At 42.5% G+C, this 22,729-nt stretch overlaps 1 protein-coding gene and 1 pseudogene across 1 annotated transcript in view; both read left to right on the forward strand.

The window, feature by feature from the left end:
* Positions 1-2,267: 2,267 nt before the first annotated feature.
* Positions 2,268-22,729, forward strand: part of Mamdc2 (MAM domain containing 2) — a 169,842-nt gene continuing 149,380 nt past the window's right edge. Inside the window, exons 1-2 of the mRNA XM_027406513.2 lie at positions 2,268-2,659; positions 3,001-3,114. Of these exons, the coding sequence (XP_027262314.1) occupies positions 2,626-2,659; positions 3,001-3,114 (148 nt within the window). The 5' untranslated portion in view covers positions 2,268-2,625. The remainder of the gene's footprint in view (positions 2,660-3,000; positions 3,115-22,729) is intronic.
* Positions 6,465-13,620, forward strand: LOC107977422 (annotated as a pseudogene).

Below are 22,729 nucleotides of genomic sequence, written 5' to 3' on the forward strand. Positions count from 1 at the left end.
GCCTCTGGACTTTTACCTTTCTCTATTTCTATCTTTTCTTTCTTCTGATTCTGGCCCGGCTGTGTGGCAGGTGACTGGCCCCTTATTTTTTCACTCCTCGATCTCCTTTGTTTTGTAACTCAATCTTTCTTCCCCCAGATTTCTCCTCCTATTTGTTCTCTCTGCCTGCCAGTCCTGCCTATCTTTTCCCCTGCCTTGCTATTGGCTATTCAGATCTTTATTAGGCCAATCAGGTATTTTAGGCAGGTACAGTAACACAGCTTCGCAGAGTTAAACAAATGTTCCATAGCGTACATGTAACACGTCTTCATCAACATTCCACAACACAAGGGTCTTTCAGGAACATTCCAGATCTACACTGTAATAGCAACCATACCAACCTCCTACGAAGATCAAATGAGATTATTCCTGTTGAATATTTAAAATAGCATATAAAATAAATGTTCATTCCCTCCTACTACCCGAGGTAATTACAGTAAGTAGCATTAAGCGAATAAGTTTCTGATCCTTGGAGTCATAACTTACAGAAAATCATGAAAGTGTCTCAACTTCAAAATAGGATCCCAGACAGTTTCCCAAATTAAGGAGATGGCTATTAGGTTTTCCACTACTAAAGTGACACCAGCGTCAGACACCAGACCTAACTAGGCAGCAAAGCATCTCTGGGGAAGAGCATTTTCAACAGTGGGAATGGCTAGTGCAGAGACCTGAGCGGACACAGCTGGACTGTTTGGCAGGAGGGAAGCAAGCCAAGCTGTTGAGGGCTGAGGAGTAAAGGGATGAGAAGAGGTTTAGTAAGACTTGACAGGCCCTTGTGAAGAATTTGGATTTTGATAAATTATGTGGGAAACTGTTGGGTTTTAAGAAAAGATTGTCATGGCCCTATTTCTGTATTAGAGGGAGGCCCTAATGACTGTATTAGGAAGGAAATATGGTGGGCCAGGCAGAAGAAGTGGGACGATCAGGATCAGGAGGTCACTGTGGTGTCCCAGACTGATAAAAATGCCAGCATGGATCAATCAAGGCCTGACTGTGACCCTGGAGCAGGTCAGTACCTGGTGTGATGTCCATTCTGAACAGGCAAGATTTGGCATTGTCTTGGGAGGAAGAGAACAGTCAGACATGACTCTTGACTCTGAAGTTTTTCTGTCCCCTGCAATTGGAAAGTAGCTCTGTTAACTTAGATGTGTGAGAGGAAGTTAGAGAATGTGAATTGTTATCATTGTGACCTGTTAAGTTTACTAGACTACTCACAAGCATGGAAATGCAGGTGACAGTGAGAGTGGAACCTACAATACTGAGCTTCTGGGGCAAGGATATAGTTTGAGAGTCATCAGCAAATGGTCATATTTACCTCAGAGGCACTGTGTAAGACACTGAAGGAGTGATCAGAAAAGGAAGCCGGAGACTAAGGGAAGAGCTTTAGTTACTCTAGAGCCAAGGGTCAGGGGGAAAGAGCATCCAGACTAGTGGAAGGGAGGGAAAACAGGCTTGAGAAGTCAAACTAAAGGCAATGAGCAGAGACTGGACAGCTGAACAGGGGTGTTTTAAACCAGTGGCCCTCGGCGTTTCCAGGCCAGCCAAGGCTGGAAATTGATTAGAAAGGTACAGCGTCATGGAGTACTGGATGGGGGACTCAAGCGTGGAACTCTTCAGAGGATAAAAAACAAACAAACAAACAAACAAACAAAAAACCCTACTCTAGTCACAGAATCGCCTGCACAAATTTACACAGAAAATTAAGGAAACAAACAAACAAACAAACCAATTCACTGGGTGAGTACATTGTTAGAGACTTGTTCAGGCTCAAACTTGTAACAAATAGATCTCAAGGAAATGACCCCCCCCCAACCTTCCACTATGATGGCTGTTTGGAGAAGAGGAATGCCCCCCATTTCACTTGACCAGGGAATGCTGAGCACCAAACATGCCAGACATTCCTCTGGCTAAAAATGGGGGTGCTATTCCAGGGTTAGCAACACTGGGCCATTAATTCTGAACCTTCTGAGAATTGAAGCCTATCCCACCCCCCACCATATCCAAAATTTCCTCTAGAAAGCCCTAGCAGAATTCCATCCCCTTCCATTCTGAGGGAAAATGGTTAAAATTAGGATCAGTCCCGAGAGATTGACAAGCTAGATGTGGAGAAGGCTGGACCCTGAAATAAGCTGTTTCCCACCGCGAATGGGCGGGACAGAAGCCTCTGGTCACAACCCAGCGGAGGGACCGCCCCTTCCAAGTGTGTGCAAGAAGTCTGGTCCCCAGCTTTAAAATTCTGGACTACACCGCGTGCTGACCTCTCCTCTCCCCCCAGTGGTGGCTAGCCCTTCCCAAGTGGGCAGTTGTCTCCTCCCTGTCCAGCCCAGCAGCCCAGCAGCGGTCGTCCTGCGCCCAGCTGGGCTACAAGTGGCGAGTGCTGCAGCCTTGCGCAGCGTGCTCTGCACACTAGCGTCTTGGCTTGCGGCTCCGCGGGCTCTACGAAGTTGAAAAGCTAGCTGTTGCCTGTGGCATCTTCCGCGGGCCCCCAGCTCCCTGCCTCGCCTTCTCCCTTCCCTCCGGAGCAGAGGGTCCTAGTGAGCCAGCAGCCAGCAGCCCTCTCAGGGTCTTCCTGCCTGAAGTGCAACTATGCTGCTAGGGGGAATCCTGCTGGTAGTGCAAGGTAAGAACTAATAGGGAGACCCCTCCCCGCGCGCCCCAGGACGTCCTGGAAACTCAGCCCTACTCTGGTAGGGCTGGTAGGGTGGGGCTCCCGGTGTTGGCTCAGTCATCCAACGGCTCTTCTGGATCATTCGCAGTCACTAAACTCCCTGCCCTGGTCAAGCCTGGGATGGGGGTGGGCGTGGAGTTTCACAGAAGAGGGTCCCTGGAGTGTTGAGAGAGGTCATGCATCCTTCTCTGCCTCCTTCTCACATGCCTGCCCAACCTTCCCCAGGTAGTTCCCAGGGCTGGTGGGATGCTGCCAGGCAGAAACCCAAACTGAAAGTCTCTTTGTGCCCGCAGCCTTGCAGCTTTCCAATGCCCTGGACCTGCCCGCTGGCTCCTGTGCCTTTGAAGAGGGCACTTGTGGCTTTGAATCGGTGTTTGCATTTCTGCCTTGGATTCTAAATGAGGAAGGTAAGGGGGCTCCGTGGTGCCTCAGGTGAACTTTATTCATGGCTTGCCCCCATACCCCCCCCCGGAAGTAAAGTTATCTTGGATTAGTTCCCTTTAGGGGAAAAAAACTGTGAGTCATGAAGCCTCCTTCCAAACCCTCCTGCAGCAAGGAGCGGCCAGAAAAACTATGAGGAAGGGGACAGCTGTGTACCTGGCTCTGAGTAGGCCCTCCTACCCACCACAGCACACCCTATTGAAAGGGACTTAGGGGAAGGGGGTCCTGCTAATGATTGACGCCCTCTAGCCTGTGCTCCCTGCAGGCCATTAGCCTTGCTAGTCTTCAGCAGGCACGTGCCTGAGCTGAGAAAGTCGATGGTACTGTTCTCAGGAAGCTTTGCGGAAATGTTTCCACACTGCTGTAAGGGTCATCAGTTCTAAGACCTACCCCTTAGGTGCACCCCACCGCAGTTCTGCCTCTTATTAATCCTTTACCATCCTGGGTCACTGGACAAACGAGTTAACTCCAACAGGGAGTATATGAAGCCATGGGGCTGGGGCCAGTTGGTCATAGTCTCAGTACTCCACACTGCTTGGGTTCCTGGGACAAAATTTAAATGAAAAGAATTCTGATGTGTCTTTCTTACCCTTTGTTTACAGTAAAAAAAAAAAATCAATAGCAGACACTTGTGTCCCTCCTCCTTTCCTTTCTCTGATCCTGTGACCATCATTTTGAAGCTCGACTCTCTAGCTCATTATTTGGGCTTGGAGTGGATCCTACCAAAGCAATGCTGCCACAAGGGAAGCCAGGTGACCTTCCTCCCAACTCAGTAGTCCTCCAGTTCAAATCATCCAGCCTGGCTCCCTGGAATAGGACTCTTGCTTAGGATGTAGGAACTGACTTCACAGCTCTCCCTGCCCATGAGGCTTTGGGAGCCTTGCCTACATAAGTTTCCCTGACCCACATACGTGGCTGATAAGAGCACTGGCAAGAGAATCCGAGCCTTCAAATAGTCACATGGTTGACTCGGTGACCAACACTGAATTGTTCAGCTAGGGATATAAACCAGAAGGTACTAAGTCAGTAATCATCTTTGTCTCCTATACTTGCTAGGTCTTGTGTGCAGTTTACTTAGGGGTACATGAGAAAGGTCAACTTGCTGAAGAGGTTCCTGCCTTGCCGGTGGCTTTAGGAAAGACTTTAAGTTCATCACCCCCATTCTATTCTCTGCTCTGGTTGTGTTTAAAAGATGGCTCTACCTATGTTATGGCAGTGGATTTGGGAGCATTATTCTTTAGTTTGCAAGGCTTCGAAAAGTTTCTTTAAGAAAGCATCAGGAAGACCCGGCCGACATGTTCCTACAGTTTCCTTTCCCTTCTTGAGAGTGTGATTCAATGGTGTGGATTGAGGCCTGAGAATTTCTCACAAGTTCTAAGGTATTGGGACCACTGCTGCTTCTACTGATCTGGGAACCACGCTTTGGAAATCCCTGACTACCACTGCGTATGCACTCATGCACACACACACACACACACACACACACACACACACACACACACACACACACACACACCTATACCTATGCTGATAGCCCCAAGTAAGACCAGGATCAAAATAAACCACCCACACAGACCTGAGAGTGAACAGCTCTGAATCTTGTGTCCTAAGTTCACTTGTGTCAGGCTGCTGTAGCCCTAGGATGTCTTTCTTACCACCAGGAGTCAAAGTCCTTAGGTGCTCTCTCTGTGGCCTCCTGTAAGATCAAAACTGCCTCCCATCCAGAATCCTGAGTGAGCCTGCTGAGCACAGGACCCTCCCGGGCAGGCAGGAAGGGCTGCACGGAGCTGGCATCTTTGCACCAATGTGGCCATTAAACAACCACCTCCAGGGAAAACAGGAAGATGCCTTTAGGAAAAGGTGATTACAATTTAATCACATAATAAAGGCACTGTGGCTCTTCCACTTTCTTTCATGTAGTCACTGCTTTCTAGCTGGAGGCTAGGACCACTGGCTTGGCTGGATGACATTAATTCATCCCGTTCTGAGGACTCCAGGGCACAGTGAGCAAGTTAGGCTCCCATCCTACAGCTCCAAGTTTTAAAGGCTGGAAGTTGGACATACCTGCCCACTACAGACACTGGCAGCAAGGCAGATGTGTGCCAGCTGCTGTACTTGCCTGTAAGGAGTGATTGCTGTGAATTCCCCTTACTCTAGTTTGAGAAATTAAAGTAATAAAATTGTCCCGGGCTAAAATTTGGGAGGCTATTTGAAAACCTCCACTTTATTGCAGAAACCCTTTGAAAGAGATTCCATACATCTCTGTGTGCTGCGTCCCCAAGAAAGCTGTGAATGTCACAAACTTTACCCACCAGTCCTTGTAACACAAATAGCACTTCCTATATGTCCTTGGTCAGTAAATTAACCTATAGTGGAGAGAGCAATGGCAATACCCAGTGAAGAGTTAATTGCAGAAATCAATCTGCAAATTAGAATTTCCTAAAAGAGAGGCAGGTCTTGGAACAGCTGATGAGCAACCCAAGCCACATAGCCCCTATGAAACTATGCGAGGCCCAGTTCTTGAGTCATCTGAGTGTTAGATCTCTACACACTTCTTACTACCTGGTTCATAGCCATGTGTATATATATATATATATATATATATAATATATATATTATATATATAAAATTTCTACCTTGAAGTAAGTGATATTATGTCAGACTCAAATTGGAACTTGTTCTGAAGTCTTCCATTTGAATTCAATCTTAGGAAATAAGAGACCCATTTTATACTATAAAAACTTCTGCATTCATTTGTCTTTAACAAAATCCCCTCTATTCATTCCTCATTCAGGGAATACTAGATCCCTTTTGAGCAACAATCCTCAACTAAAATTGAGGGTGTCCCTTCCACTTTCCTCCTGGCAGCTGTAAGGGCAGAAGCCCTTTGGCTGACGATTCTTGGAGACCAGACAGTTGGCCTCACAATTAAGTTAGTACTTGAGCGGGCTTTGCTCTTGTTTTTGGCTTGGTATCATAGCCTCCACTCTCTAAGAAGCCATTAATTGAGTGTTGGGAAGAAGAACAAAACTAAGCATAGGTACTACGTTTTTACTTGGGCAAAGAAGGTAGATGATTCTGACTAGGAGAACGTAAACGGGACATTCAAAGCATTTATAAGGAAGATTTACTTTGTGTTTCCTTGATAGTATTCAAGGAGGGAGAAATTTCCTAATACAAGAAGCAGATGTGATGGCTTTTGTATCTCCGAGCGAACAACTATATGGAGCTGGGAAAGTATAACCACGGGGCAGAACGGGGGGGGGGGCACAGTAGAGTGTACTAATATCTCATTGTAGTGATAGGCATATCTCTCTCTCTCTCTCTCTCTCTCTCTCTCTCTCTCTCTCTCTCTCTGATACCTCTTTCCTACACCCAAACTCTTCCCTTGTTTTGTTTAACAAAACTTGCCATTGGCCATCTGAGTTTCAGTTCTGCACACAATCATGTGCCAGTTATTATTAATAGTGATAAATCCTGCCTGATTCTTCTTGAGGCCCAGCTGGACCCTAAGTCTGGCAAGAATCCCAATGGGACTTTATGGAAGAGGAAGCTATATTTTCCTTCACTGTGCTGACCTTGGAAGGCCACTGTAGCATCCCACCCAGATATCACCAAGTTGTCAAAGAAGATCTTGTCCCCATTGGTCCTGTGTTATCCCTGGTGGCCATTTTGTACAGCTTTCCCAGTAGAAGTTCCACTCACCTACAACCCAGCTGGGTAGAAGCTGGAAGCCAGAACAAATCTAGAATGTTCCTTGGGTGCCTCTCAAAAAGACATCGACAGCAGAAATTTCGCTCAATTGCTCCTGCTGCATCAGATGCAGCTCTTTGGAGTTTCCCTGGTGTTGCTGCTTCCAGTTTGAGCATGGGCCTGAGAAACTTGGGTCCCATTCAGGCTCTGCATATAGTGTAAGAGCTGGACTTCAGAGGTGGTCCAATGCAGGCTATCTGTTTTGTTGTTGTTTTTTACACTGTAGTCCAGATGGTTCAAGGTTCATGGCAACCCCAGGGCAGGACCCTGTCTCTTCTGCTATATAACATTCCTTTCCTCTGTATAGATGGTGAACAGTGAGCCCTGGATTTCAAGCCTTACAGCGTCTGTTAGTAACATTTCATCAGAGATCCAGTTAGATGTTTAACATGTGGAAGAACACAGATTCCCAAATGTTGTATTTGGAGCCTATCACACCCACAGAGAACTACATTCTATGTCATATAAAGATATATTTATTCTCTCCAATTTGTAACCCCTGCATGCAGTCTTACAGCATGTAGGAAAAATCTTGGCGCATAATTGGGACTTAATAGGTAGTTGAATGTAGGTATCCAGCATCTGACCATGAAAACACCCTGTGCCTTTTCCCATGTTCTACTGTTTTGTCCTTCACCTTCAAAGTCAGTTCCATGAGAAGAACAGGTGATTAGAAACTAAGAAGGCCAGCTTATATTAGAACCAGGTAGTTGCCTTAGTTAGGGTTTCTATTGCTGCCATGAAACATCATGACCAAAAGCAAGTTGTGGATAAAAAGGTTTGCTTGGCTTATACTTCTAGATCATTGGAGGAAGTCAGGCCAGGAGCTCAAGAGGAACAGGAACCTGGAGGCAGGGGCTGATGCAGAGGCCATGGAGGGTGCTGCTTACTGGCTTACTCACTCTGTTTTCTTATAGAACCCAGGACCATAAGCCTAGGGATAACACTACTCACAATGGGCTAGGCCCTCACCTATCAATCACTAATTAAGAAACTGCCCTACAGGCTTGCCTGCAGCCTGATCTTATGCAGGAATTTTCTTAATTGAGGTTCCTTCCTCTCAGATGACTTTAGCGTGTGTCAAGTTGACATTAAACTATCCAGCACAGGAATGTTCATTATTTCTCCTCTCTAGACCTCAAAAGAGAAATAAATAAAGGGGCTGGAGAGATGGCTTGGTGGCTAAGAGCATTGGCTGCTTTTCCGGAGTCCCTAGGTTCAATTCCCAGCACCCACATGACAGCTCTCAACCATCAATAACTGCAATTCTAGGCTATTGGATGCCCTCTTCTGGCCTCTATGAGCACTGCACACACGAGGTGCACAGATAAATGTGCAGGCAAAACACCCACATACATATACAATAAAATGACAAAAAGTAGGAATAATAAAAATGCCTGCATTTTAAGATTTTTGTGATTATTATTCACACTGAGACAGTAACACACTGTATGATACACATAACCTGATTCTTACACAATCACCAGATTTGTATCTTAGCAACATCACACACATACATACATAGATTTTCATTCTTCTAACTCAGCCTTCCAATACAGATTCTGGGGTATGAGGATGTGTCTTTTGCAGGTAGCTTTGTCACTTACTTTTCATTACAGCAGAGGGCAAACCTTCTTATCATTGTTCTGTGTTAAGCCCCTGTGAGCTTCATCTAATGTGCGTGTCTGGAAGATAAGTGTGTGTTAAGAGACCAGACTGCTTCTCACACCTAGTTTGACATCTCTTTCAGCAGCTCACATCATTTTTCTTTATAATTCATCATTTTCTCTCTGCCCCTTACTCTTCCTCTCACTCCAGCCCGTTCTCCATTTTATCTGTCTCACAGAGCTGGGGCCTCAACCTCAATTAGTTCTTGTTACTGTTGGTCCTGGTACCTTCACGAGATTCCCAGGGTGCTGATATTCACTCCTTGGATTCAGGCAGCCCTCTAACCTTGACCTTCCTGTCTGCCAGCCTGTTTGGGAGATATCCTTCCTAACCACTCCTCTTTGGATTTAGCCTGGACAGCTTCTGCTTGGCTGGCTGGCTTATGGAATAGATGCTGTCAATATGGTCAGCCTCTCTCTAGGCCAATGTTCAGGCTGAGTTCCTCCCCCTCAGATTGGAGTGTTGACTGGGAGCTATTCTCTGGATCCTGGACCTCTCCTCCAGAGATGTCTGTGGATTTTTAGGATGTTTTCTTTCTCTTAATCACAGAAGTCAGCCAAGGTCACATAGGGTGATGTCATGGGACTTTATGTTTGCTTTGCCATCCTCAAATTTCTTAACCTACAATAACCTTGTTTTGTAATGTGTGTGCTGCAATATTCAACAAAAGTTCTGGCTCTTTCTGAGTGTCTTGGTTTATCTCAGCACTCAGAAACGTGCAGACTGAGAGTTCAAGGCCCACCTGGGCTATAGCTCAAGTTCCAGGAGTGTGTGTCTCAATAAAAGCAAAAAGGAGATGGGGGAAGAGAAGGAAGAGGTTCTTTTAAAAATATATTTATTTATTTATTTTAATTTTCTGTGCATGGATGCCTTGTCTGCATGTATATCTGTGCATGATATGGTTGCAGATCCCGTGGCCAGAAGAGAGTATCAGATCCCCTAGCATTGGAGTTACAGGTGGTTATGTGCCACCATGTGGGTGCTGGGAAACAAACCCAGGTGCTCTGGAAGAGCAGCCAGTGCTCTAAACCTCTGAGACACCTCTCCAGCCCAAACATCCTGATTTTTAAGTCCTTATCCTTAAAATGTCAGTGTTTCTTTTTATTAGGTTACATAAAGCCTGGTCCTATTTCTATCTTATGTCACAAAATTGATGTTCAAGCATTTGAGTGAAATCTAGCTATGCTAATAGAGGTTTTGGCATTTCAATAAGTAGAGCTAGCTGGTAATGAACTCTTCTTGGGCATTCCAGATGATTTTCATACCTGTCATGTTTTTAATACTCTTCTTCAATTTTTTATATGCTTACCCAATCAAATATATCCCAAAGATGCATTCACTCTGATCTGGAGTCTTGATGTGTTTGACTGTCTATCAACTAGAAGACATAGTACTGTTGCATACTGAAGTATATGTTGCTAGTGAAATGTGAACAAGTTATTTAAGAGCAAGAAAATTTAGTGTGTCTGAGATTTCTGTCCCAAATGCCTCCCCACCCCATTCCACCTGGAGATTCATTTTCAACCCTGGTTGGACAGCACCTGAACATTTCTTTTCAAGTAATCATGTTCAGCTCCTAATCCAAGGGATTCTGATTTATTGGGCCAGAAACAGGACCAAATTTCACACTGTTAGATAAACTTACTGGCTGACTGACAGACTGACTGATTGACAGACTGACATGCATCCGTGGTTGAGAACTGAGTGTGGGGAAAGCTGCCATTCCATAGCCCCTTCAGGTACAGTAAAGAAGAGACACCGTCTTATTAGAAACCCTTTAATGATTATCATCTGTCCCCAAAGTTCCTGTCTCAGCATTCACAGTCTCAGCATTAACAGCATTCATGATCTGCTTCAAATTATAGTTCTATCTTTCTCATAAACTGATCCCTAGTACACTCTTAACACATACGTTTTCTCTTGTCTCTGGCTCTGATTACACTGTTCTCTGCAGCCGCCTTTCTATTCTCTTGTCCTACTCTTGCCTATTTTAAATGCTGCTGTGCCTGAGTATAATTTAATTGTTTAATGTAGTTGGACTTTCTTTGGGACCACCAACTCCTCAATAATGACACAAAGACTTATTACTAATTATAAAAGCTTGACCTTTAGCTTAAGCTTGTTCCCAGCTAGCCTTTATACTTAAATTAACCTATTTCTACTAACCTACATTCCACCACATGGCTTTTTATCTTTCCTTCCTAATATATGTCCAGCTTCCTCGGTCTCACTGGCATCTCTTGCAGCTCCAGATTCTTACCCTCAGTTCCTCTTTCTACCTGGAAGTCCTGCCTAACCTCTTCTGCCTAGATATTGGTCAATCAGCTTTTTATTAAACCAATCATAGTCATACATCTTCACAGTGTACAAAAAGATTATCCACAACTATTTAATTAAGCCAACTCAAGGATCTGTATGTTAAAGGCTTGGCCCCTAGTGTATAGAACTGGGAGAGTGTGTTGGAATATGGGAAGCCCTTAGGTGCTGAGGACATGTCCTTGGAAGGACTTTAGGACCCTGCTTGTCCTTTCTCTGACTGTGTCGATTCCAGATATGATGGTTTTGCTCTTCTGTGCCCTCCCATCATGATATGTTGCCATCAAGAGGTCACACGAATGGCGCTACCTAACCTTGGTCTTGAACCTTCAGGAACTGCAAACTGCATGATTCTTTTTTACATGTGAAACTAACTGCCTCTAGTATTTTCTTGAAGTACTACAAAGCTGACTAATGCAAATGCTATAAATGTTTTAAAACCCAGTAACTCAAGACATTCCACAATCATCCCAGATGAATGAGGCATTTCCCTTCCCTCCCTTTACACAGAGCTCTCCACTTTCCATCTTGTCAATAGTGTCTCCTATTGGAGTCTCCACCCCTTTACCTCATCAGAGGCTTGGTGGAGAGTATATGGCAATAGTCAACACCCTGCACCTAATGACTGCCTCATGTCCTTTTGAAAGTAGATGAAAAACCCTCAACAATTCCCCTTGTAATGAAAGAGTTTGTGTTTAGTAGTCCCTTCCTACTGGATGAATTCAAAGACTTCAGAGGCTCGCGTTGTAATTTACAGATGTATCAGTGAAGCCGAATCCACCCATGACTGGTCTGTGACATGTCAGTGGCCAAATAGCTCTTGCGTTATTCTCCATCAAGGCTCCTGAATGTCTTGAGCCTCCACCACTGTAAACAACCACAGTGCAGGCTTGAGAGCTCTTCTTCTGGCTCTGAGAAGCAGTTTTTGGCCAACGATTATTAGAATTTGAACTAACTCTTAGACATAGTGTTTTTAAGGAATTCGTGTGTGAGGTGTCTATAGTACCCATTTTGAAGGGGAGAAGCAGAGATGAATATTTGTCTGCTCCAGGCAAGAAGTTTCTTATGTAGGGATGTGGCAGCTAAGGAAACAAAAGGATAGAGTGTGTGGTCAGTAAAATCTGCTGGAATGACTGATTTCCCTGCTTTATGTCCTTGAGGGATTCTGAGGCTAAGAAGGAAATAAGGAAATAATCAAGCAGTGTAATTCCAGAGACCCATAGGATCATGAATGAATCCTATGTTCCATAGGAAAGGGCTGTTAAAGAATATTTATTCCATCAGCAAGCTTTGCAGTGCCCATGGGAGCTATGTTAGTAGGTGGGGGATACATTACATGGGGTACATGTGTGTGAAGTTCATAGACACAGGCCGTCCTTGATGGCAGTCATAGACCAATGGAACTAAACAAGTATCTATAATTTATGGGAGAGATCAGAAGGAACTATGGTAGTCATGGGTTATTATTGTAAATAACAGAAATGGTGATTTAAGTAAAGCAGAAGGGAACCATTTTGAAGGGAAATCAGTCAGCTCCCAGCACCAATAAGCTAGAGGGCTGTATTTGAGTGGGAATGGTGAGATTCTAGATCTTTCTAGAAGAACTATTTATATAAACTTTCCACAAGACATTGGTTACTCCACTGCTGGACCTGTCCATCCAGTAGCTCTGAGGCTACTCTGTGTAGAGGGACCTTAAAACAGGGGCACAAGCTAAGGACTTGTTTAGTAGTCTGAGAGGTGATATGGGGAGCAGGGAAGAAATGAGTAAAATACTACAAAATAGATTCAATTGGCTATGCTGGGTGAGTCCTTGGGTGCCCTTAATGAGTCAAGGAAAGTGACCCTCAGATTTCTAGTTTGGGAAGGTGGTACTAAGATTTGGAACAAATTGAAGAGGAACCTCAGATTCAGGATAAGAAAGGACATCGTATCTTCTAAACTGCTTGGGAAAGATCCAAGTGAGAGTCTCTAGCGGATGTTTGATGTAATGATCTATAGTCACTCCACTCTGGTTTGCCTGCAGGGAGTTTCTCGAGAAACTTTTTCAGAGCCAGTGTAAGGAGAGACAAATCACTCCTGGATGCCGGATAATCAAGTTTTGACCTGACCTTTGAGTACTTATTGGGATAATGAGGAGCCAGGCAAAAGCACAGACTATGGTGCTGAAACAGATTAATAACTAACTTAGTTATTTGTCTAGAGACTCTCCAGCACAATTCTACATGTCCAGCTGGGGATGATATGTTACATTGACAAGCCACAAGTACAGTACTTAATGACAGCCCATATCCAAGGTGGTGTATTCTTTTTGAGAATTTATTTTCCTACAGACTAGTACTTCAAACCAGCTAAGGCTGCACTTACAACAAGAATTTGTCATCCAAATATTTACAGTAATGGCATCATTTGTCTTGATATTCTAAGATCACAAGGGTCTCCTGTCTTAACTTTTCTAAAGTTATTTTATCTGTTTGTCCTCTGCCATGTGATCCAAACCCAGATGACCCCCTAGTGCCTGAGATTACATAGATCTATAAAACAGCAGAGAGAAGTACAGCAGAATTTCTCAGGAATGAACTCAGAAGTGCGTCATGTGAGGCTATCTTAAAACCAGAAGAATCTACATTATAGCTGCAATAAACTTTAAATTACTGCTCCGTTTTTTATTTTCTTATCCAGCTGATCCCCATCACACCTCATCTCTTTTTCATTTTACATTTTGTTTACCTCCTTCCTTTCAGTTACATGCTCCTCAGAGAAGACTCGAGTTCTTTGTACAATAGCCGCTTCAAGGAACTATAAGTAGTTAACAAGAGAACAGTTGTCCAAGATTAAGAACTTTAAAAAAAAGTGGAACATTTGTATTATATGGCCAACATCTTCACTCTAACCTGGTTATGGTACTAAAATTATTACTCTAACATGCTGAAGAAACCATCTAAGGGTGATGAAGATGAATGGGTACTCAGCCATCAAAGGAAGCAGCATCCATTCTTGTTTAAGCCCTCCACTGTTAGAGATTTGAGGTTACATGATATAAGTGATGAGGCTGGAGTATTGGTATTAATTATAGCATCAGCAGAACCCAAAGGGTGATGAATTTGATGCCTGTCAATAAAGGAATGACCTACTCTTGTTCTACAGAGAATGGCGATGGGATGTCAAACACCCTTTGTATTCCAAAATAGGGTCTTAAAATAATTTGTAATTTTCATTTAAATTATTAGGAGGCTTGAAGCTATTACTTGATCTGTCTTCTAGTGTTGTCAAATATAGCACTTAATAAATGATGCAAGTTGTCAATAGATGAGTGATCAACTAATAGTTCTTCTAGTAATTGATTTATTTTTCTTCTATGAAACTGAAGAAACCAATGGTGGGGAGAAGAATCCGAAAGTCATTTGCAGTCTGGGGCAGAGAGTGGCTACAGAGTCTCCAAGTACACAAATAATAGCCAAAATCTTGATCACAGATGACAGAGCCACCTAGGGAGACTGGATTAGATGATAACAGCAGGAGGCCTAGAAAGCTGATGGATGCTGAGGGCATATGCAGAACATATTGAATGGAACCTATTGCTGTTTGGTGAAAAATTCTCAGCAAAAAAGATTTGCATTTTAGAAGACAGATTCAGTTGTGTTTTGTTTAGGAAGTGGGGACCAGAGCTTGCTTGTAGATTAGTGGGAAGGACGTAGCAAAGAAAGAGGATTCATCAGACAGAGTTCAAATCAAGAGGATGCCAGAGGATGATTTGGTTTTAAGGGAACTTCAGTGACAGAAGATATTCTACTTGCCAGTGGGAAGTGGAAGGGGAACCCTGTGACATAGTCACATGGTAGTTAGGGTCTGTGACATATAGCTAGCAGCACTGAATAGTGCCTGCCAAGCACAGGCGTCACCCTGATCTCTGACTGTCATAACAATCTTGAAGGTGATGTAACCAATTAGTAAGTTTACAGAAATTAAAATAAAACCAACACAGAGAGTGTTGCCAGCCACAAGCTTGAGCTTCTGTGGTCCCTGGACCATCTCCTCTGGTATGTAGGATGGCACTTGTATGCTTGCAGAGGCCAGCACCAGGAAAGACAGACTGGAAGACTTCATGCCACTCCAGAGATCATGGAGAGCCTCTAAAAAATGTTGGTGAGGCTACAAATCCTAACTCTCCCCACAGTTTCTCAGTTACAGCTAATATACATCCCATGCGGTCATGAGCCCTTGGGAAGAAAACAGCAGAGGCAGGAAAATATACTTGATTTTTCTCCATAACAGATTGGAGTTTGTTCTTAGAACCATTTGGAGGATTCACTTCTGAGGCCTGTGCGTAATCTTGGAAGAAAACTCCAGGGAACTTCATGGCCTGACCTATCACACTTTGGCAGTTTTATGGGATACTCCTGAACCTCATCTTGTCTTACTGCAGAAGAATTGAGAATACACTCAGCTCAGCATGCTTGCAAGCTGGCTGTCCTACCAGACGCACAAGCCAGTGCTTATTTTCTGTTCCTCGCAGAATGGCAATGCTGCTGTGCGGCAGTGTGATCTACAGCTTAGCAAGATGCTCGGAGAAATTTCCATGCCTTATTTGAGAACATTCTGCCTCACTGCCAAAGAGAGCTGAAGTGTTGTTTGGGGCTGTGCTTATGAAGAGATGGCTTTAATATGCTGTGCTTCCCAAGAAACCACTCCATGTGCTTGCCAGTGTCTTAGGACTGAGGCTATCTAACTCAAAATTACAGGAACTGAGGAGCTTTTCTTCCTTTAGCCTCTAGAACATTCTATTTCTGAAACTTTGTAAATCACACACATACATATCAAAGTCCAAAGGATTTGCTTTTGCAAATGTGTTTTGATCCTTCAACAAGCAGTTTTAAAGCTTAAAGTTTACTGAAAGAAATATTTTGTGTTCTATTACAAAGCCTTAAAAAATGGGAGTAAGTGTTGGAAATCATGTCTTTGTTTCTGAAACATTTTCCTTTTTTCACAACTGTTGATGGGAAATACATAAATGGTGTGTGTGTGTGTGTGTGAGAGAGAGAGAGAGAGAGAGAGAGAGAGAGAGAGAGAGAGAGAGAGAGAATCAACACTGACAATGTCCTCTTGAATTCATATTTGCTACACAGAAAAAAATGAAAAACATGAATACATCCTGAGTTCTGTAGAGCAGGTCAGCTTTTCATCTTTGTTGTCGACATAAACTATAGTTTATCTGTCCTGATATTGAATAGCACATGAGAAATGCTGCTGGAGATGCAGCCAAAGAGGCCCTGTGCTGCCATGCGATATGATTCACTCCAAGCCTGGCCTCATAAACCAGGTCTTATCTGCTTCATTAGCATGTGCTTTAAAGGGTATTAAATTGAAAAGGAAATTATGATAGCATTAAGGCATAAATCCCAAGTTTTGGGCCATTGCAGTTGAAGACCATGTCAATAATTATCAATGATGCCTTGATTTCTGTCATGCTCAAATGGCTCTCTTGTCTGTCGAGTATGCTGTGAAGCCTGCTCCTAACATCTCTCCAGCTTTCCACAGAGGCAGCTATTCACAATAAAATGTTATCAAAAGGGGGGCAAAAATAATTTACATTTTTAGTTAACCTTTCTCATTTGTCATTTTGGTAGTGTGGAAGTCCTCTGTACTCTTGAGAATGTATTCCTATCATAAAATAATTTTTGTCACATTTGTGAGCCATAATATAAGCCTGGTTATTGAAGAAAATTTAAAAAAAGGAATAGACAGTATTCTCCATCACTCCATCACAAGTACTGTTAACTGCAGCCATGTCCAAGACATCCTGAGTTTGAGATTCATCATGATTTAAGTACCTCCCCTTGGAGACATTTGATTACTGAGCAAGGCTGGAGTGTGAGCAGTAGGGATTCAGAGGATCAGTCTCCTTTTGATCTCTGCTACTAGTCAGCAAACGTGTTGCAGCATGTTTGCCATCAAAATGCCCTTGAATGCAATCAGAGCATGCCATCTTTTAATTTTGCCCTTACGTCTCATTTCAGATTTTCTAAACAAACTCTAACACCAAAGGGCCATTTCCTGAGCATATCACTATTGATGAAGACCCAATAGGAATGATGTCAATTATCTTCTAAAACACTTATTAAGGCCTTATCATATGTTAGACACTACAGCAAAGCTTCAGCTCACTAAGTTCTTGCAGTGACCCACAAGGAAGATGGTCCTTATAGATGGAGAAGTTGGAGACTAGAGATATTTTAACATGTACAGAATCACAAAGCAAGGAACTAATGGGTCCTGAATTTTACCCTGGATTTGTCTCCAAAGATGAGGAATCACTGTGTTAATTGTCTCTCTGCTCTCCTTGTATGGGCTCTTAACAAGCGTAGTGATAGAAACAATGGTACTTACAGAAACAGCTACTACTTATGTGAGTGATTTCTCCTATCTGAGTCTTAGTCTGTGTGTTTTATTTTAAGCCATTTGAACTTGAGAGCAACTCAAAGAGCTGGGTCTTATGTTAGGGTTGTAGAAAATGAAGTATGCTAAAACAGGTCACAGAGACCCAAGGCAACACACACACACACACACACACACACACACACACACACACACACACACACACACACACACATATATATATATATATATATATATATATATATATATATATATAATATGATAGAAAATCATCCAATCTTGATTCTGTGAAGAAAGTAACATTTTATTTTATTCTCATCACCATCATCATCATCATCATCATCATCATCATCATCATCATTATTTAATTCTGGGGATTGACTCCAGAACCCTGAATGCACTAGCAAGTGTTCTAACTCTAAACTACACTCCAGCCCAGGAAATAGAAATTTTAATATTTACTTGTGAGATTGGAAACTTGTCCATAAGTTCTGGTATAACTAAGACAACCATGTAAGAGCTTTATTTCTTCTATATTTTTCTGTGCATAGAGCCTCCCCCACCAAATAAAGTCTAATTTAAGAAAATTTTATGCCAGTCTTTTTTTTTTTAGAAATAGCATAGGGACCTGGGATAACGGAAGAATTTTATGTTTGGTTCCAAGTAAAATGAGATTAAGTTGAAAACTCATGTGAGAGTCTCCCATGCAGAGTCCCCACGACTGCCTTGTGTTCCCTGGACAAAGTCCAGAGTCACTTATGCTTTTGATAAACTTAATAGTCTTGTTTGGAAAATGGGTCAGGAATCTTTTATGCAAAAAAATGTAGAGATGTAGTATTTGCTTGCCTTAGGGATATGAGCAGGACACACCATATAACCCTAAGAACAACAAATCTTTTTGATCTCAGAATAAAGGGAGAGGTGGAGTTAGTCTATCTTTCTGTCTTTTCAGTCTATGTACTGAGCATGTCTTTTGATTCAGGGATTTCTCTCTAATCCTTACAGCTCTCTGTAGAAGATCTTCTTTTTTTAAGAAACTGGGATTCATAGAGAATTAAATATTTACAAAGCTTTTTCATAAGATATGATTATATATGCATATATATATTAGGAAATGATAATAAGGATTATGATCTATTAAAATGGATGTCTTTAGCTTATTTTTATTTCATTCTATTTCACTGCCTTCCTGTGGTAGGTAATGGGAGTGACAATACTGGGTAATAAGGATTCCTGCCCTTTGAAGACTCAATACATCTCAGAGATATGTGTGCATCCGTGTTTACTTCTGCCTTATTAATGATAGCCAATAAATGACTAGCCTAGACACCCATCAACAGATGAATCAATAAAGTAAATGTGGTGCATACACAAAGTGGGATTTTTTCAAACACAAAGAAAAATGAAATCATGACACTTGGAACATGGTTGGACATAAAAATCATCATGTTAAATGAAATAAGCCATATTCAGAAAGACATTTGTAGAAATCAGAGTTGGTGCACCTTTGGCTTTGTTGTTTTGCTGGGTTGTCCTGGTGATCTGGGGTCTTTGCTACCACACGACTTCATTTTATGTATATGGGGTATGCATGACTGGCCTCAGAAGATGGTGTTGGATCTCCCAGAACTGGAATTCCAGATGGCTAAGAACCGCCATGTGGGTTGTGGTCACTGAACACCAGTCCTCTGGAAGAGCAGTCCATGCTCTTAACCACTGAGATACCCCTCTAGCATTCCATATAACTTTTAAGACTGTTTTTCTATTTCTGTGAAGAATGGCGTTGGAATTTTGTTGAGGATTGCAGAGAATCTGTAGACTGCTTTTGGTACTATAACCATCTCCATAATATTAATTCTTCTAGTCTATGATCATGGAAGGTCCTTGATACTGCACCCTGCTGCCACCCAGCCAGAAGTGGCACAGCCAGGGAATGGAGGTTTGTTATGGTACATCTCCTGCCTCATCAGTTCCAAAGCATTATCATTATTTCTTTTTTATCACTCTTTAAAACACTTGTTAAAAGACAAAGTTATAATTCCATTTAAAGATTTCTTGGTTTTATTTTACAATCCTAGAATCCAGCCACACTTCATTCCATAAACTAGAATAAGCTTTCCATGGAATGAGTAAAAGAAAATAGTTTTGAAAATATAATGAAAAACAAACAAATAACAAAGCAACCAGAAACTAAGGATTAAAAAAAAAGTGGACCTGTCATTTCAAAGTTACTTCCCTGGTGAAAAGGAGAGACAATAAGAAAATTGACCAGTTAACTTCAGGTCCAGTTTTCATAGGATTAAATCAGGGAACTTGGGGATGGCGAGATGGCTCAGTGTTTAAGGCACTGGCTGCTCTCCCAGATGGGGGTTTTATCACCAGCATCCACATGGTGGCTCACAGCCATTTTTGACTCTACTTCCAAGTGACCCAATTCCCTCTTCTGTACTCTGTAGACACCAGCCATTTACATGGTGTATAGTCATACATGAAGGAATACACACACACACACACTCACACACACACACACACATTTTAGATCAGAAAATTTCATTATTGGCCTTGTTTGGACATGTATTTATTCCTCCATCTGATAGAAAAGGTCATGTGACATGCTAATTTGGGTTTAGTGACACGGAATTCGAGTGAATCCATGTTGAGTTTTAGCCCGGTCCATCAGATTCTAGTTCAAGAGCCTAGTCCAAACCCTGACCTGTAGTTTTTGCTCAACAAGTCTTATGGACACAGCATTTTTTCCCCTATCAGGCTTGGATTCTAGAAGCCAGCATCCATATTGCTTCTTTATTGTCCTCTTGGGTGTGATGTTTAAAGTGCTATAAAAATTTTTTCAATACTCAAGATAATGTTTTAATGCACTTATTTAAAAAATTCAAATTTTAATGCAAAATTAGATCGACAAGATATCCAGATCTTAAATGATGACACATTCTAACCCAATACTTGTTGCACACCCCTACCTCGCCCTTTCTCTCACCCTAGTCCTAACCCTGTGAAGAGGATTTACAGCCAATTGAATGAATGGATATAAAATCTGCATTTGGCTCATGTGAGCCGAATGCAGGATTAACGATCTAGTGAAATGTTCTTAGAACTGAACTCGATAATGAATCCTGTGGTTGGATTCTTTCCTGCTGTCAGTCTGTCCATGGCTGTTGACTCAGCTGTAACAGTCGTGTGGAAGCCTGGAAGAGCGGCCAACGGCCAGCTTTCCTACCAGCCTGTGCTGCACACAAGGGCTTTTCTCAGCAGCTGCTTAATAAGGAAAAGCTTGCCTTTGGCTGGTTCTATTCTGAAGCTTCTACAGTTTCTTTTCCCTTTTCTTATTTTTTTCCATCCATTTTATGCTTTTGGATTTTCCCCCCTAAACAATTGTAATACAGCATCCTTTGGTGTTTTCAGGAGTTTGGATTTAGGTCCCCCTAAGGATATCAAAATCCAGTGACAAGGTATTTTCTTGTAACTTCTGCATGTACTGCTGGGTGCATGTCTAGATGGCTCATAGCACTTAACATGGTGTGAGTGCTGCTGACCTGCTGTTGTACTGCATTGCTTAGGGGAGGATGGCAAAACAGGTTCCAACATGTTTGGTCCAGTCACAGTTTGGTTCTGGTGTATATTTACAACCCACAGTTGGTTGGATCTGCAGATTTGGAGCTGGCAGATGGGAAGACTGGCCACATTTATTTAGAAATTCAGGACAATAATATATAGAAATATGTATGTACATCTTCATAGGGTATGTCTTTCTACCTCTCCCTACCTATACACCCTTCCACCAGGGGCAGTAAGTACAAGCTTAATAAAATGTGATTTTAATAGATCGTAGGGGATGAAAGAAGGTAGGGAAAAACAATGGTTTAAGTTTTAGAATTAAATACAAAGTCACCATTATGTTTTATAGTCAACTTTTTATGGGCCTTTTGTTTTATAGTAAAACAGAAAGATGGCATGCCTAATTTGCTTTCACTTAAGTTAGGCCCACTTTCGCCTGCTGTTCTCATTGCTAATGTTGGGTATACTAAAGACTTAGACAAATGTGGGAACATAGTTTCAGGTGTTGTTCACAGTTACATGGAATAAAACAAAAATCCAGGGTCCAGATGTATAGTGGGCAGCTTTTCCTATCATCAAACAAGCTCAGTTCCAGACCGGATCACTGTCACCAATATCCACCTGGTTCTGCCTCCCACAAGCTAGGGTTAAAGTGTGCACCCCCACACTCAGCATAAAGGGGGTAGTTTTCATAAGAATGCCTATTTACCTAGACAGGGAAATTTTCAAAATGAAATGAGCTGTTTTCAGCATGACTAGATAACTCATTCACTCAGCAAGTATCTACAGGATGTCTATGTGCCCATTGCTGGAGAGTTAACAGTGAAGAAAATACCCAAATAGCCATCTGGTTCACATGGAACAGGGGACATGGTGGGTGCAGTTTAAGGTGAACAACTAAGCAATCAACATGAGGGGACTGCAAGTTAAGTGTGGTCTGTGAATAAACAGACTAGCTAGTGAGATCAGAAAAGAAAGATGGAGGGATAGAGAGGTGAAATTTAAAGGGGATTTAAAACGTAGTCATGGCATTAAGTGAGCCAACAGCATCACTTACACAGTGTATATGGGAAGCAAGGAAAACAGAGAATGATTTCTAAGCTTGGTATGCTAACACAGGCCTGTAATCCCGGCATTCAGAAGGCAGGGACAGAGGGATGACTCCAATTTCCAGGCCACTGTGTATTACATAGTGGTTTCCAGGCAATTGGGGATACATTACAAGACCTTGTCTTAGAAAAACAAAATATATCAAAAAAAAAAAGATGATTTCCAAGTGATTGTTGGAGCAACTGGATAGATAATGGTACCACTAACGGAGATGGATAGCAATGGATGGGGAAGATAGCTGGGGAAAGGCCAAAATAGGGACCAGAAAATTCAATAGTTCTAATGTGGATGGGTACCATTTGAACCCCTCGTTAGAGAGTAAAATAAGAAAATTCAGTATACCCTGCATATGGGCTTCTGAAATTCAGATAGAGGTCCAACAAAAAGTCATAAATTGGAGATTATCAGCAGGCAAATGGTGTTAGCTGCCCAAGTCTGGATGTGATAAGCTATAAAAAATGGTACAGACAGGAAAGAGAGAGAGGGTGGACAATCAAGCCGAAATTTGGAATAGAGATGAAGAGATGTCAGCTAGGATACTGAGAAGTGGTGGCCTGGTAGAGAGAAGGCCACTTGAGAGCAACAGACTGACTTCAAAGGAGAAGAGAGAATTTCCAGATGGGAGAGCTGCAGATTTCAGATAAGCCCAGACAGCACAAAGAAATTTAAAATGAGCACACAGAAAAAAACTGGGGGATTGAGCAGCACACAGGCTTGGTGATCTTGAATTGAGTGGAGGAGAGCAGCTTTGAGACTGATCTTTGG

Source organism: Cricetulus griseus, chromosome 3 (assembly GCF_003668045.3).
Source record: "Cricetulus griseus strain 17A/GY chromosome 3, alternate assembly CriGri-PICRH-1.0, whole genome shotgun sequence".
NCBI lineage: Eukaryota > Metazoa > Chordata > Mammalia > Rodentia > Cricetidae > Cricetulus > Cricetulus griseus.